Below are 15,197 nucleotides of genomic sequence, written 5' to 3' on the forward strand. Positions count from 1 at the left end.
GCCTGTTGGAACTTCCTAGGGCATCTGTTGGCTTCTCATGGGATACCTGGATTGGGAGGCTAAAAGTGTGATTGATCACTTGATTCAGTATCACCGGAGTGTGTTTTATTACATCATTTGCCCCTTCCTTTCAACGTATGTTTTCAAAACAAGTAAATCTGGAGTTCTCTTTGTAGTAGTTGGGCCAGAATCACAGGGACTAAGCGAGAGTCTGGCAATCTCCATTTCTAACAGGCTTTCGACGCCTTATCCACTCTGAACACTCAGGACCATTGGTGGAGCAGGTGGCTTCAGGCGCTTGTAGAGTCCCTTGGGAATGTTAATTTTCCAGCAGCTTTGACCCGCCTCACCACCCTAACTGAATTGTTCTGGAGCGTGGCCTGGGCAGCTGTAGGATGTGACTATGTGCTCTGAGGTGGAGTGGAGACAACCTAAACTGGAGGTGGCGGTCCCCAGTTACCTGGCTTGGTATTTTCAGTCAGTATCAGGCTGAAGGGCGAATGGAGAAGTGTGCTAATGGTGTGCAGCTGCAGCCAGGGTGTTGAAGAATTCCCGAAAAAGGATGATGCTTATGGTCACACAACTTTATGAATATACTTAATGTCACTGGATACAATAATAAGACGGCGACTTATGCTTGTCCTAGCATATGACATGCTTGACGGCTGGGGATGTAGCTTAGTGGTAGAGTGCTTGTCTTGAATATACAAGGTACTGGGTTTGATCTCCAGCACTGAAACTGTTTTTTAACAAGCTGGGATCATACCTCTGATCCTAGTATTTGGGAGGCTGAGGCAGGAACATTGTCCCGCGTTTGAAGCTAGCCTGGGTTATGTAGTAAGTTCTAGCCCAGTTTGGTCTATAGGACTCTGTCTCAAAACAAAGTTTTAATGCTATTACAGCGTACAGGTTCAAACCCTTCTTTTCCTTTTCACAGTGACAGGGTATCATGTATGCGGCTGGTTCCAGGGGACACTCCCCTGCTTTCCTGCAACCTCAAAACGGAAACGGCCACCGCTCACCTGGTTATGTTCCCGGGAAAGTGGTTCCCTTACGGCCTGCTCCTCCTCCAAAGAACCACGCCTCAGCCAAACTGACCTCCAGGAGCCAAGAAGCCCCAGCAACCTTTGCTTTCTCCCCCGAGGAGCAGCGAACTCCGAGGGAGGACCGAAAGCAGAAGAGACACAAGAACACCTTCATCTGCTTTGCCATAACCAGCTTCTCGTTTTTTGTGACGCTCGCAGTCATTTTGGGAATATCCTCCAAATATGCTCCAGATGGTATGTGGTGCATCTGTGTGTGAATGATGTGTGCGCGCATGCGCACATCGCGCATAGTCCAAAAGAAGCGCTAAGGGGAGGACATAGCACACTTTAAAAGAAAAGGGCCTTTTGTTGCTGAGGCTGGCCTTGGCTGCCTAATGCACAGGTAGGATGAGGTGTGAGTTCTTACGAATGAGAGCATCTGTGGGAAATCGTAAGTGGGAAGGTTTGTCTCAGGGCTCAAGCTGTTCTTGGCGCATCTCTTTAAATGTTCTTTACAAATCCCCGTGGGAGTGCAGGATCGTTACTTTGTGGGAACTGTGAGTTTTGGACCACAAGAAGTGCACTCGGTTATCCACATAGTGATAAAACGGACATGACTAAAGATCTTTTTTAGTGCTTTGAAATGGTGTGATAAGCAGTGCAAAAAAGCTGAGTTACAAACTGTATCCTTAAAAGAAACTGGCCTCCAGGTGTATAAGTTGATACGTTTTTCCAGTCCACCCATTCTGTTCATAGCTGAAGTTCAGGTAGGGATCTTTAATTCCTCAAGTGATATTTGCTTTTCAAGGAGCCAGGCCAGACACTTAATGATCAGTGCTGAGGAGATAATTTAGTTGGTGAGGATCCCAGTTTAGTTCCCACAACCTATGTGGGGTTCGTCACAGCCACCTGGAATTCTAGGGGCTCCAACACCCTCTTCTGCTTCCCTTGGACATTTGCACACCCGCCATGCATTCATTCACAAACAGATCTGAGTGAAAATTTTAAAAAAAAGATCTTTAAAAAGAAAACAAAACCACAACTGTGTGTGTGGCATGTGCTTGTAATCAGTGCTGGGAAGTGGGACCAGGAGATTCCTGAGTCATAATGGAGCCAGCCTAGCCTGACAGAGGACTGACTCACTCTCTGGGTTGTCTCTTATCTCCACATGCATGGGTTCCTCACTCAAACACACACACAGACACACTAAGGGAGGGAGAGAAGTCTCTCTCTCTCTCTCTCTCTCTCTCTCTCTCTCTCTCTCTCTGTGTGTGTGTGTGTGTGTGTGTGTGTGTGTGTGTGTGTGTTGGAGAATCTTTTTTTTTTGTTCTCTTTTGCTGGGGTGTGTGCTCTACCACTGAGCTAAATCCCCAGTGTGTTGGAGAATCTTGTTGCCTGCAGCTTCAATATGTTTCAGCCAACAGTAGCTTCAAAGGAGTGCCTATGGAACATTCACTCAGAGTGCCTGGGGCTGTCACCTAGAGGACTGTCTGGTCCATTGTCTTCTGTCTTTTTCTGAACAAAGTCTATGACAGATTTCTGTCGGAGTAGACATCTCCTTAACTGGATATAATAATGTTAGCAGTTGAAGCCCCTTTGGCCTTTTATAAAGCTTACAAGTTACTATTTTATTTTGGTTTTCAGGGCACTTCAAGGATTTTGTAAATTTTAAGGTCCCGCAGGAAGTAGTTACCAACATTTCTAAGAGAATGCACAGGGAGTAAGAGAGATGAGCCTCTCCACAGTCATCTTTGTTGACCGAGCCAGTTGGCCACACCGTGAATTTATTTGATTTCCCTTACATGGAGAGCTGAATTTCGATTCCCAGTTCCAAACATAATAACCAAGTTCTGATTCACATTTTCCAAATAATCTTCAGGAGAGGGAAGCCAGACTACTGGGAAATCAGAACCGAAGCCTGTGGCTTTCTTTGGTATTTTCTTAGTCCATCTGAGACACTGGGCTGCAGATACAGTTCCTTGAGTTGGTGTTCTTCAATTTCCCATGTTGGCCATGCAAGTGCAAATGATGGCTGGAAACATCTCGTGTGCTGAAATGCTTTATGGTCAGCCTCACTGTGGCTTTCCCTGTTACAAATGTGCTCACTCAACAATTGGGCTAGCCTGGAAGATGGGGGATGACTGAGTTGACTTTTAATGGTTTTTGCACATCATACATTTTCTCATTTAAGTATATTTCACTGGAAGGAACCATGATATGGGGGTGATGGCTCTAACAAAGGGTGCTCTGTAGGAACTGATTTCAATCAATTAAGAATACACATCACAATTACAATGGACTTCCTGTCTCCACAGACAGGAATTCCTTCTCAGTAGCTTGTGACATGGGACACACATTTGCTTCTTATCCGACACTATGGAGAATTCCAGCCGTATGTTTTATGGAAGAATTGGAAGCTTGAAGAAAAGTCATTTTATTTCTGGTAGTACTAGGGACTGAACCCTGGGCTTTACGCTAAGCAGGATTCTGCCAGTGAGACACACGGCCAGCCCCAAGGATACTGCCTTTAATATAATGGTAGTGATCACTGAAGAATGTGAAGAGATAAATATTAAGGATGGATCTGGTATGTGAAGAACAATGCCATCAAACAGTTGCCAAGGCCTTAGTGAGGCCAATTTAACTCCAGTTGCTCCCACTTCAGAGTGACAACATAAGCTACTTAGGTGCTTAGAAACAGGAAGATGACAACATTGGGTGTGCAGGTTCGAACTTACATGCTCCTCTTCTTTACCAGCTCTCTACTTTCACACAGGAGCCTTCGCCCTAAACACAGTATCTTCTCCTTGTCCTAAGCATATGCCACTCTTTCCTTAATTTAAATACAGGTGACTTGAGTAACAATTGGACCAGGATGGTGTAGGGGTGGGGGATAGATTTCTTCTATTCTTTTTAAAATAGGTACTTTTATTGTTTTTCTTTTAATGGTTATGTGTGTATTTGTGTATGTGTGAGTGCATGCCCCCCTGAAGGGGTTGATCACAGAAGCTGGAAGAGGATAATGGTTTCCTTGGAGCTGTGCTTACAGGCACTTGGGAGCTGGATGTGAGGTGGGAACCACATTCAGGTCCTTTGTAAGAGCTCTTAATGCCCTTAAGCATTGTTCTGTCTCCAGCCCCAACATTTCTTGTATTCTTCATGCTCCTCTGATTTAAATACTGTCTGTCCTTTGGGCTCTGAGTCTGTGAAGCTGCCTCAGTAACTCCGGCTTTCTCTTCCTCTGTCTGAGGATACTTGACCTAAACTAAGGACCAGATAATTTATCATTTAATTATTTCATATATGATGGCTTTTTTCCCCCCAGGCTAATTTATAGACCTGAAGGAATACGTCCTGTCTGTTTTCCACACCCCTCATCCCGTCTATAAAATAATTCATAGTATCTTTTACAGAGTGTACAGATGACCTTTGACAAATTTGAGTTATTAGCAGATCAAAAGGGAAGCAGTGATTTTTCTTTCCCACAGAGACAGCCGTCATTTGGTTATCTACGATTTAAGAGGCGAGTTTCAATTCTGTTAAAGGAAGATTGCAAGTAATGGACCTCGTTTCTTCATGTGGCACTTCCGTGTCCCTCAACTCACTAAGCAGTGTTTGCGGTGGCTTCTCTACTCATAATTTCCTCACCTCTGAAAATGAGAAGTCATGGCTTTGGCCACTCGCATTCCGCAGCTGCGTTGGGAAAGTGTGCTTGTGGCAAAAGAGCTGCTGTCACTGCCTACTTCCTGATTCCTTGTGTTTAGGAGGGTGCTTGTGAATATGTAATGTACATGTTAGAGATTTCTACAATTTCTGTTTCCATTAGTCAAAGTCTTGAGGGGTGGGGGGTTGGGAGTCAAATCTAGGACCTCAGGCACGAGAAGCTAGTACTATACCTGTGAGTTACATTGCCAGCTTATTATTTCCCTTTTAAAGCCATCTCTATAGTGTGGTTCCAACTGATAATTACTGTTGTTTATTTCCCGTTGTGGTAAAAACTAAATAAAGCGTTCCCACTGCATGCAGGACCGCAGGAGCGGTTTGCTCCATAGCCAGGAACTTTGCTCACATCCCCTGTAGCCTGGTAGGATTAAAACTCTAGAAACTTGTTGTTTAATAATTAGGTTTATATGTTAAATTCCCAACCCATAATACAGCCACAGAATAAATTCACTTCCAGTTAACAAAGATAGTTAACGCCCACCTAGACAAGATAAAATTGACGTAGACCACCTGGATTGGAATCATCTTCTTCCGCTGTCTCCATCTTGATTCCTCCCGCTCCCCCTCCTCCTTCCTCCTCCTAGACTTTTCCCGCCTACCCTTCCTTCTCATCCAATGATAGGCTACGTCTTATCCTGGACCCACCTTGCTGCGTAATGACATCATCCTACAATTTCCAAAGTGGGTAGTCGGGGGAACTTCATTTTTATCTTGTGAAGTTTGACCTGAACTAGGTGCTGATGACAATTTTTTCCTAATATTTATTTTTATTTAAAAAGTTTAAAAATATCCTTATTTAATATAATAATATAAATATTATATATATTAAATTTATTTATTTTAAAAATTTATTGAAGTAAAAAGTTGATACCGCTGGTGTTTGAGAAGGGGTACCACTCCGGGCAAGAAGTCGTCCCTGTCTCTACACCTTGCATGCATCTGTGTTCAGTGACAGTGATTCTTAGGCTTGGCTGGTCTTCTGGTTTTCTTTCAAGCTGTTGGTTTGTATTCTATATCAAGGTTGTGCTGTTTTGTAGAGAATTGTCCAGATCAAAACCCTCGTCTCAGGAACTGGGATCCAGGACAAGATTCTGCGAAACACATTGTTATCAAGGAGGGGGATATGCTTCGCCTGACCTCAGATGCTACAGTGAATTCTATAGTTATTCAGGATGGAGGTAGGTAATAGTCTCTGTCTGTGGGAGCCTCATGGATGTTCTGTAATGTGGGGGACATTGCTGTTCCCCATATGGAATATCTGTAGTATGCTTAAGAAAGATATAAGACAAAGAAAGGAATGCCCAATTATTTTCGAGTTGCTGGGATTACAGAGTAGCTTAAGGGAGCAGTTTCTTTTGACCGGAGTTTGGTAGGGAACAGTCTGCAGTGGCAGAGGAAGCATGGTCACTGATGTGACTTTCTCAGCTGGGATTGGAACCAGGGGGCCTATCACCCTTACGGTCCATCCCCAGGGACCCACGTCTGGTAGCTAGAACCCAGTTCCAAAGGCTTAGGTGGTGTTGTTTCTTGCAGGACTGCTTGTGTTTGGGGATGACAAAGCCGGATCCAGGAATATAACTTTGAGGACTCGATACATCCTGATACAGGATGGTGGGGCGCTTCATATTGGAGCAGAAAAATGCCACTATCGATCCAAAGCGACAATTACCTTGTACGGCAAGTCAGACGAACATGAAAGTATGCCAACATTTGGCAAGAAGTTTATTGGCGTGGAGGCTGGCGGAACACTGGAGTTACATGGGGCGCGGAGGACATCATGGACGATGCTGGCGAGGACTCTGCATTCCTCGGGCTTGCCCTTTGGCTCCTACGCCTTCGAAAAGGACTTCTCCCGGGGCCTCAATGTGAGGGTCATTGACCAAGACACAGCCAGAGTTTTAGAACACGAGAAGTTTGACACCCACGAGTACCACAACGAGAGCAGGAGACTTCAGGAATTTTTGAGAGCCCAGGATCCCGGCCGCATTGTTGCTATTGCTGTTGGAGATTCAGCCGTCAAGAGCCTGTTACAGGGAACCATCCAGATGATCCAGGACCGGTTGGGAAGTAAGCTGATCCAAGGCCTGGGCTACAGGTAGGTAGACCTCATTCATCTCCTTCCATCTCTGTGTTAGACCCGACATCCTGTGCAAGCAGAGAAGGTGAGCAAAGAACCCCAGGCAGCTGATGCTAATTTAGCTGGCTGCATGGCCACCCCGCTAAAGGTCTTTTTCCATTGGTGCATCAGATTGCATCAGATTAAGTGCTAGATGTACACAGAAGGTCTCGGCTTCGGTTGATGAAGCCCTCTGTGAGTTGTCTGTGAGGCCAGTGGAAAGCGCAGAGGTGTGATTCTGCAGAAGGATGGGCAGAGTGAAGATGATTTGCCTCTGTAGAGCCTTCCTCTCCCCATTATCTTCTGAGCGTAATGAAGGAGGACATACTGAAGGCTGGGCTAATGGAGACGGCTGAGGAGCTGAAAGGTTAGGGCAGTGTTCCAGGGAAAGCCTGTCACAAGAGCCCTAAGGGGCAGGCGTACAAGGGTTTCTTTTTCATTTTGGAATCTCTTGCATGCTAATTCGATTGGAGTCCTTTACATGCTAGCTTGATCCCACTTGCTTTATTGGCTCAGGTCTGTTGAATGCTGGCCCAGGAGAGGCAGCCAAAAGTTAGAGAGCTAAGCCTACAGAAGTCACTTCTGCTTCTAGTTTCTCTACAATTAACCTTGATTTCCTAATGCTGTCTGCTGGCTGAGGGAAGTTACTAGCTCACCATTTAATTAAAACAAACAAACAAGCAAATGTTACTGGCTCACCATTTAAAACAAACAAACAAACAAAACAAAAGAAGAAGAAGAAAATAGAAACCCAACATTGTAATTCTGCTGAATATTCTTAGGGTCATTGGGAAATGCCTGCAGTGACAGAACAGGACTTTACTGCATGCCGAAATGACACACTTAGATTTTCCTTTGGGGCATATTATCTGTAGACATTCTCGAAGATAATGTTAGTGAAGGAAAGAGGTTGGTTAGGCTCTTGGATTGTGATTTATTATTATGTCAAAGTACAAGAGGGGAGAGCAATAGCTAAGAACTGACATGGGGAAATAAAAAAGGCAGGTGTCCCAGAGACAAGAGGCCTGCAGGAACTTGAGGACTGTGCTGCATCGGTAGCAAAGGGAGACACAGGATACCGTGAGTGAGTGTGCCCACAGAAGACAGAAAAGGGTGTCAGATCCCGTAGAGCTACGTTCTGAGCCACCTCACTTAGGTGCAGGGTACCGAAAACTAGTCCTCTGGAAGAGCAGCCAGTACTATTAACTTTTTAACTGGCTGTCCCAACCCAGCTCTCCCCACCACCTCTTAAAGGTTCTAGTACTGTTCAGTAGTAGCACCATAGGCTGGGAAGCAAGCCTTCAATATGTGGGGCCTTCATGGGGACATTGTGAGCATCTCCTTTGTTTCTTTATTCTTTATAAATTCTCTTCAAAATATCACCACCCATTCAATGGAGATGTTAGAAGGGTGTCTACCGGCCTCTGACATTATCTCCAGGGCTCATAAACAGTTACCCCCTTTGAGGACTGTTGGAGTGCATTGAAATTTCTTGCAAGTGGAGGCCGGAAGTAGGAGTCTTCTTGACATAGTGTTAATAGAACAGAACATTGTTTCATGGTTGCTGAGGCAGCTCTGGTCAGTAAAGGAGGCTCTGACAGTCTTCCTCTCCTCTCTGCTGGCAGATAATAGTTGAGACGCTCTTTGCTTGATCCTTTCTGCTGCATCAAGGGATATAAACAGCTCTGGCTGATTCTCAGTCTCTAATCCTCACAGGAGCAGCTGCGAGACTTGGAAGGCTGTACGTCGGCTTGCTTTACTGAACTTTTATCTCTGAGTATCTAGCCATCTGTCTGGCAGAGATTACATTTAGTATTTTTCCGCCCCCCCAGAGTAGGAAGTCCACATTTTTCTTTTCATGTTTTGAACCAGGAGGCTTAAGGCAAATTTCCTGGCTTTTGTTGCTATGTTTTTTTCTTTGACTAACTTTGGACACAAGCTTGGGTGAGTCTGTTGAGTATTTGTTATTGTGGTAGTCAGAGGACATTTTTAAACACATTGCTTTCTGCAGGTTCATTGTAAAATTGAAAATTTGTTGGATTGTAATTCTGTGGCTTTAAGGATGATTAGAAACTTGTAACTCAGTGGTTTTCAAATAATGACATTAAAAAATGCTAATGCCTACAGTGTCTTGATCAGGTTTTCAAAGGATAGGACTTCAGTCACAAGAGTAATAATTACTACTGTAAACAGTGATCTCTAAATTAGAGGGATGTATGTGTGTGTGTGTGTGTGTGTGTGTGTGTGTGTGTGTGTGTAGTCTCTTCGACAATCTTTAATGTCTCCCTCAACTGTTCTCCATCTCATTTTTTAGGGACAGGATATTCTACTGAACCTGGAGCTCATAGATTTGCCTAGGCTAGCTAGCCAGTAAGCTATAGTGATCCGCTTCTTGTCTGCCCCTGGACACCAGGATCGCAGATGTGTGCCACTGGTGAGGTGCTGGGAATCAGTACTCAGGTCTCTATGTTCTTCCAAACCTCCACTGACTGAGCCTTCTCCCTAAACCCTGAGGGTTCTCGTGGTATGGTTAGTAGCATCATTTAGCATCACTGGGCAATGAGCTAGACGTGCAGATGCTTTGATCCTCTGGTTCTCAGGCTGTGGTGGCAGGGGAGTGGGGAAGAGGTCTGGCTTAACAGTTCTTCCCTCCATCCTTCTGATGCTAAGGTGTGAGAGACACCATTCAACTCAGGGTTGAGTTATCCATGTGCACATTCAGGTACAGAGTGAGCTTTTCTAGTTGTCAGGCCATAAGTTCTAGCCCTAATAATATAATAAGAATGGGGTCCCCATTGGAGGAATTAGAGGAAGGATTGAAGGAGCTGAGGGGGCTTGCAACCCCCTAAGAACAACAATACCAACCACCCAGAGCTCCCAAGGACTAAACCACCATCCAAAGAGTACACATGGACAGACCCATGGCTCCAGCTGCAGACGTAGCAGAGGATGGCCTTGTTGGGCACCAAAGGGAGGAGAAGCCCTTGGTTCTGCCAAGGCTGGACCCCCCAGTGTAGGAGAATGTCAGGGCGGGGAGGCAGGAAGGAGTGGTTGGTTGGTTGGGGGAAAGGGAATAACATTTGAAATGTAAATTTAAAAAAAATCTAATTAAAAAAAAAAAGAGAAAGCAGCCAAACAAAAGGAGAAGCTAGGTGTGATGACAGTCCCATCAGTGTGGCTGCAGAGGCAAGAGGGTCAGGAATGTAAGGTCATACTCTCAATTACATAATGTGTTCAAGGCTAGCCTGGGTTAACCAAGACCACATCTCAAAAACAGTACCATCAGACCCTACAAGAGAGCACATGACGGTCATTGTAGGACAAGGATTTATAGTGAGAATGGCACATGCTCGTGTGCCCAGGAAGTCCATGGTTAACGGAAGCCGTGGTGATCACTGTTTCACCTGTGAGAGCTGGAAAAACAAGGTTCTGAAAATCAGGGGCATTTGCTTCTGTGCCGTCAGCTACTTTAGCAAAAGCCTAGAAGAAGTGCAGCCTCATGGGAAAAGTGGAAGGTGAAATACAGATGTCCAATACCAGCCTCCCAGCCTCCCATGTCTGGGGTTTGGGTCATTTCTATGACAAATAACCAGATGTGCTTGCTGTTTTCCCCTCATAGGCAAGCTTGGGCTTTAGTTGGTGTCATCAATGGCGGAAGTTCTTCCTGCAACGAATCTGTGAGAAACTATGAAAACCACAGCACTGGTGGCAAGGCCCTAGCGCAAGGAGAATTCTACACCCTGGATGGTCAGAAGTTCTCTGTGACAGCTTACAGTGAATGGATTGAAGGTAGGCAAAGGTCGTTTAAACTCTGCGAGACACAGGAAAGTACTGTGACAGATGGCTGTAGGGTGTCACTCTGTCCAAACATCAGTCTGTCTGTCTCAGTGGATTTGTTAGCTTGTTGGAGTTAAAACTGATTTCCTTACTAACCCTAAGTTTTGTAGACTCAGGAAATCTAGACTAGCTACTGAACTATTTTAGTCCACACGATGATACTTGGACCGTGTTCTCAACGCTGAGTCAGTGTCTAATAGGATGATGGGCGATCTTGGTTGTCAGCTTGGTGAGTTCTCCTTCAGGAGAGTGAGGATTGTCTTGCAAGGTTTACTGAGGTGGGAAGTCCTACCCACTGAGGGCGGCTTGGGATTTGCTAACTAAACCTCAGTCTTCTCATTTGGAGAATGAGGATAAGAAGAAAAACACCAGATAGGGACGTTGTGTGTATCGAGTGTGAGGTTTTCAGCAGTGTGTGTAGACCGTGAAGACAGGCTAATGCTGCCACAAACGTGACTTGGATTATAATAAAATCTTTCGTGTGGCTATGATTAAACACAATGTTCTGCCTTAAAACAAGTCAATGAGGGGCTGGAGCGATGGCTCAGTGATTAAAGCACTGGTGCTCTTCCAGTAGTACCCGGTTCAGTTCCCAGGACCTGCATGGCAAGGTACAACTGTCTGTAATTCCAGTTCCAGAGGATCTGATGCTCTCTTCTGGCCTGTGTGGGCACTGCACGCATATGGCACACCATCATACCCGCAGGCAGAACACCCATTCACATAAAATAAAAACAACTAAAATATTAAAAACAAAACCCAAATAAAAGGAATCTCTGAGATGTGACAGGAAGTTTCCATGAGAGGAAGTGCTGTCCATGGTGGGTGGAGAAGCTGGCCAAGCCCTGCTTCCGGCTCCCATAGCCCTGTCAGATACTGGTGGTAAGCAAACTCCTAGCTGGAGTTTGGTCCAGTACGTGTTCAATGGTCCTGTCTCCAGGAAAGTTCCAGGCTAGATGTGACTGCAGCTGGGCTGAGTCAGCTTTTCCTGTGTGAGGACCTTCATTTCCAAATCACACTGGCTGCTCGCTTCTCGAAGAGGGGAACGCCTGCCTTCTGCCATGGGCTTCCTGCTTTCTGGACAGGGTGAAAATTCTCAGTCAGAAGCAGGAGACTAAACTTACTTCCTTTCTTACTTGAGTGAGGAGTGCTGGGAGATTATCATAGTAAGCAGGAATTTCACCTAAACCTAGAAAAAAACTGAGAAATTATTAGACACTAAAGTGTTCCCAAGTCCTTTCTGACTTTTTTTTTTAAGAGAAATAAATTCAAATGTCCTTTCAAATCAAAATTTATTTATTTAGTATCATATCTTAGGATAAAAGGATTGAAATTTAATGTGAAAAAAATTGAATATTTCCCCCTTGCTTCCATTTAGGGAGTATTTAATTTTATAAAACCTCAAATTCGGGGTAATGATTTGTTGTCCTAGGATTTCTGATGACCTTTGTTCTTAAATTTCCTGTTTTTGTTTCTTTGGAGGGCGATTTATAATTTCACTCTAAACAACAAAAATATTTTTATAAAGAAGAATTTGTTATAATTGCTGGAGTTATTTGTGGTCATCAATATGACTCCAGGGAACACACCGAGGTGATGTGGAAACTTTACTAGGTACTTCTGTGTGTGTGTGTGTTTGCATGTGTGTGCGCACACACATTCTGTGCAGGAAACACGCAGGCAGAGCAGACTAGTCTCCAGCGACAGGCTATGGCTCGGCCAGGTTAGGTTTTATCTAGGAATTGACTAAGACTGAACCATCCATATTACTCCTGTTCCTTGTCCAAATGTTGTCTTTTTACTCTCCCAACTCAAGTGGACGTGTTCTTCAGTTCAGTTGAGTCAGTGGCATCATGGGAATCAGGCTGATGCTGGAGAAGTATTTATTCAACACGGATCTTTGAAGAGGAGGGCTTCCCACTTCTACTGCTTTTATAAAGGAGTTCTCTTCTCTTCCTATTTCCCTCACATTAGTTTGTGTTCCTGACTCTTTTCTTAGCCACACATATTGTAGGAGCAGTATGTGTTTCAACATGGATTTGAATGCAAAAGACAAACAAGTGTGAGCTAGAGAGAAGCTGGATTAGCAATTCAGTTCTTCTCTTCCTGATTATGGTCTTTCATAGGCAATATTTGGAGAGACCGCCTGCCTTCATCACTTTTTTATTGTTATGATAAAATGCTGTGGCCAAGGTAACTTATAAACAGCGAAGCATTACTCTGGGGCTCACTGTTTCGGAGGGTTAGAGGCCATGACCATCACAGTGCCCAGGCAGGCAGGCTGGAACAGGAGCTGAGAGCTCACATCTTGATACAACCCCAAGGCAGAGAGCTTACTGGTAATAAATAGCATAGGCTTTTAAAACCTCAAAGTCTGTGATACCTCGCCACATCTAATCCTTCCCAAACAGTTCCACCAAGTAGGATAGGAACCAAGTATTCGGAAATATGAGCACATGGGGACCATTCTCAATCAAACCACTGTACCACCAATCAGTAGTCAGAACTTTCCATAATTTATAATACATCATTGTCCACAGGAGCTAAGGTAGACAGGTTTCAATCATGTACTTATAGGTCACAGTGTATCAAAATGGTTAATTATTCACTCAACAGACACCAGTAACCTGCACTGTGAAGAAGGGAAATAGTAGTGAGTACACAGGGGGTATTAACTAGTGTTATTTTAAATAGTGTACTAGTGTTTAATAGGATGATGATGTCTTCACTTTTAACCCTTGCAAGGGTGAAGATTTAAATCCTACCAGCCTCTGCTCAGGCCCAGAGGGGAGGTTACTTACTTCCAGCAAGGATGTTGTGACGTCTTTAAAGATTTCTTGTGACCTCAGGTTGAGGTGCTGGGGGACCAAACCCAGGCATTGTCATGTGCTAACCTGCTTTCTCCCAGCAGTCTCCCAACATTTTATAAACACTTACGTAGTCATTTATTTGGTGAACAAAAGTGGAAACACATCCCAGGTGAAGAACACAGAAGATGTTTGCCCTTCCACTGTGTAGAACTGAGAGGGAAGAAGAAGGCGGCCATCTTGTCCAACACAGTGACTTTGCTGGTCCCTCAACCTTGGACCTCCCAGTCTCCAGAACTCTGAAAAGTAGATTTCCATTAATTATCAATTCAAAATGGAAGTGAATACAGCATGCACAAAGGCACAGAAACGAGGCATGTTTTGCAGTATACTTTCATTCCTAGCACAGAAGTGGTCTGTACACTAAAGTCCTGTCACTCCTGATGACTTGCACCAAGTAAAACCACTGGACAAATTTATTTCAAAGCTGTTCTGGGTCTGACCACTTCTGTTAAAGTATGACCTGTTCCTGGTACATATGGGGGGAATGGGGGCACAGCATTCCAGTTCTTTGACTGAGACGAACTAAGCAAATGATGTCAGCATTGAGAATCTTCAGAATTTTGAAGAATAGTTTACTGATGTAACAATTTGTATCATACATATAGGCTGTCTTTCTTTAGGGGTCAGAAACCCTATTTTCTTGTTTTTGTCATTTGGAGACAAATGACTCGCACGTGGTTAGCATTAGGAAGAAAAGTGCTAAAGTGTTTACTTTAGCTTTGGATTGTAAACGTGCGTTTATAATTTATTTAAGAGAACACGTGTGTTAATGCCTGCTCGTCTGTCTGTTTAGGAATTTCCCTTTCGGGTTTCCGGGTGGACATTGCAGATGGAGTGAAGCTTCACCTGTTGGACGATGTCAGCAGTTGGGAAGCCGGAGACCGGATTGTGGTTGCGAGCACTGACTATTCCATGTACCAGGCAGAGGAGCTGACGCTTCTGCCATGCCCCGAGTGCAGCCGTTTTCAGGTCAAAGTTAAAGGTACAGGACTCCTTACTGTACTTGGGAAGCACATTTTTCTTGGCATCCGATTCCTGTAGTCTTTTCTCCCCTCACCCCCTGAGTCAGCATGGACACTGCTGGCGGTCTTACTGGTGAGGGTGCAGATAGCTAGATCCCAGGGTGGTGCAGAGAATGCTGCCCTTATTGGCAGTGTTGTGTCACTTGTGAGCCGTAGCGGGTAAAGACGAGGACTAGGCAAACTGGTGTTCTAAAGTCCATTCTAGGTTTTTACTAAGTTTTTACTGTCAGATAGTAGTAAACTGGCCTACCAACTAACTAATTTTTTAATATTAGTCTTTCATATGTAAAGAAAGTGGTTTTTTGAGTTCCTACTTGTTTGGCTTTGTCATACTTAATTTAGTCATATTTAAAATCCAAGCTAATAGTTCGATGAGACTTGATGCCCCACCGTAATGGTGAATTACCAGCTGTTGGAAGGGAGCAGCAGTTCACAAAGAGATTCTTACTAGGAGCTGTGAGGGCGAAGAGTGGCTACCATGTGCCAGGCACTCATTTCTCCTCCTGCCCTGCTCCACTGGCCCTGCCCAAAGCCACTTGGGACGTGTTTTGCTTGGGGGCTTTGGCACGCACTGTAGGTTTCGTTAACATGGCTTTCTGGCTTC

At 44.5% G+C, this 15,197-nt stretch overlaps 1 protein-coding gene across 1 annotated transcript in view; it reads left to right on the forward strand.

Annotated features, from left to right (window-relative positions):
• The window catches only part of Cemip2 (cell migration inducing hyaluronidase 2), an 83,597-nt gene that overhangs the window by 13,757 nt on the left and 54,643 nt on the right, over window positions 1–15,197 (forward strand). The window contains exons 2-6 of the mRNA XM_032891715.1: window positions 938–1,280; window positions 5,786–5,926; window positions 6,282–6,843; window positions 10,484–10,653; window positions 14,365–14,553. Of these exons, the coding sequence (XP_032747606.1) occupies window positions 950–1,280; window positions 5,786–5,926; window positions 6,282–6,843; window positions 10,484–10,653; window positions 14,365–14,553 (1,393 nt within the window). The 5' untranslated portion in view covers window positions 938–949. The remainder of the gene's footprint in view (window positions 1–937; window positions 1,281–5,785; window positions 5,927–6,281; window positions 6,844–10,483; window positions 10,654–14,364; window positions 14,554–15,197) is intronic.

Source organism: Rattus rattus, chromosome 2 (assembly GCF_011064425.1).
Source record: "Rattus rattus isolate New Zealand chromosome 2, Rrattus_CSIRO_v1, whole genome shotgun sequence".
In the NCBI taxonomy this organism is placed as follows: Eukaryota; Metazoa; Chordata; class Mammalia; order Rodentia; family Muridae; genus Rattus; species Rattus rattus.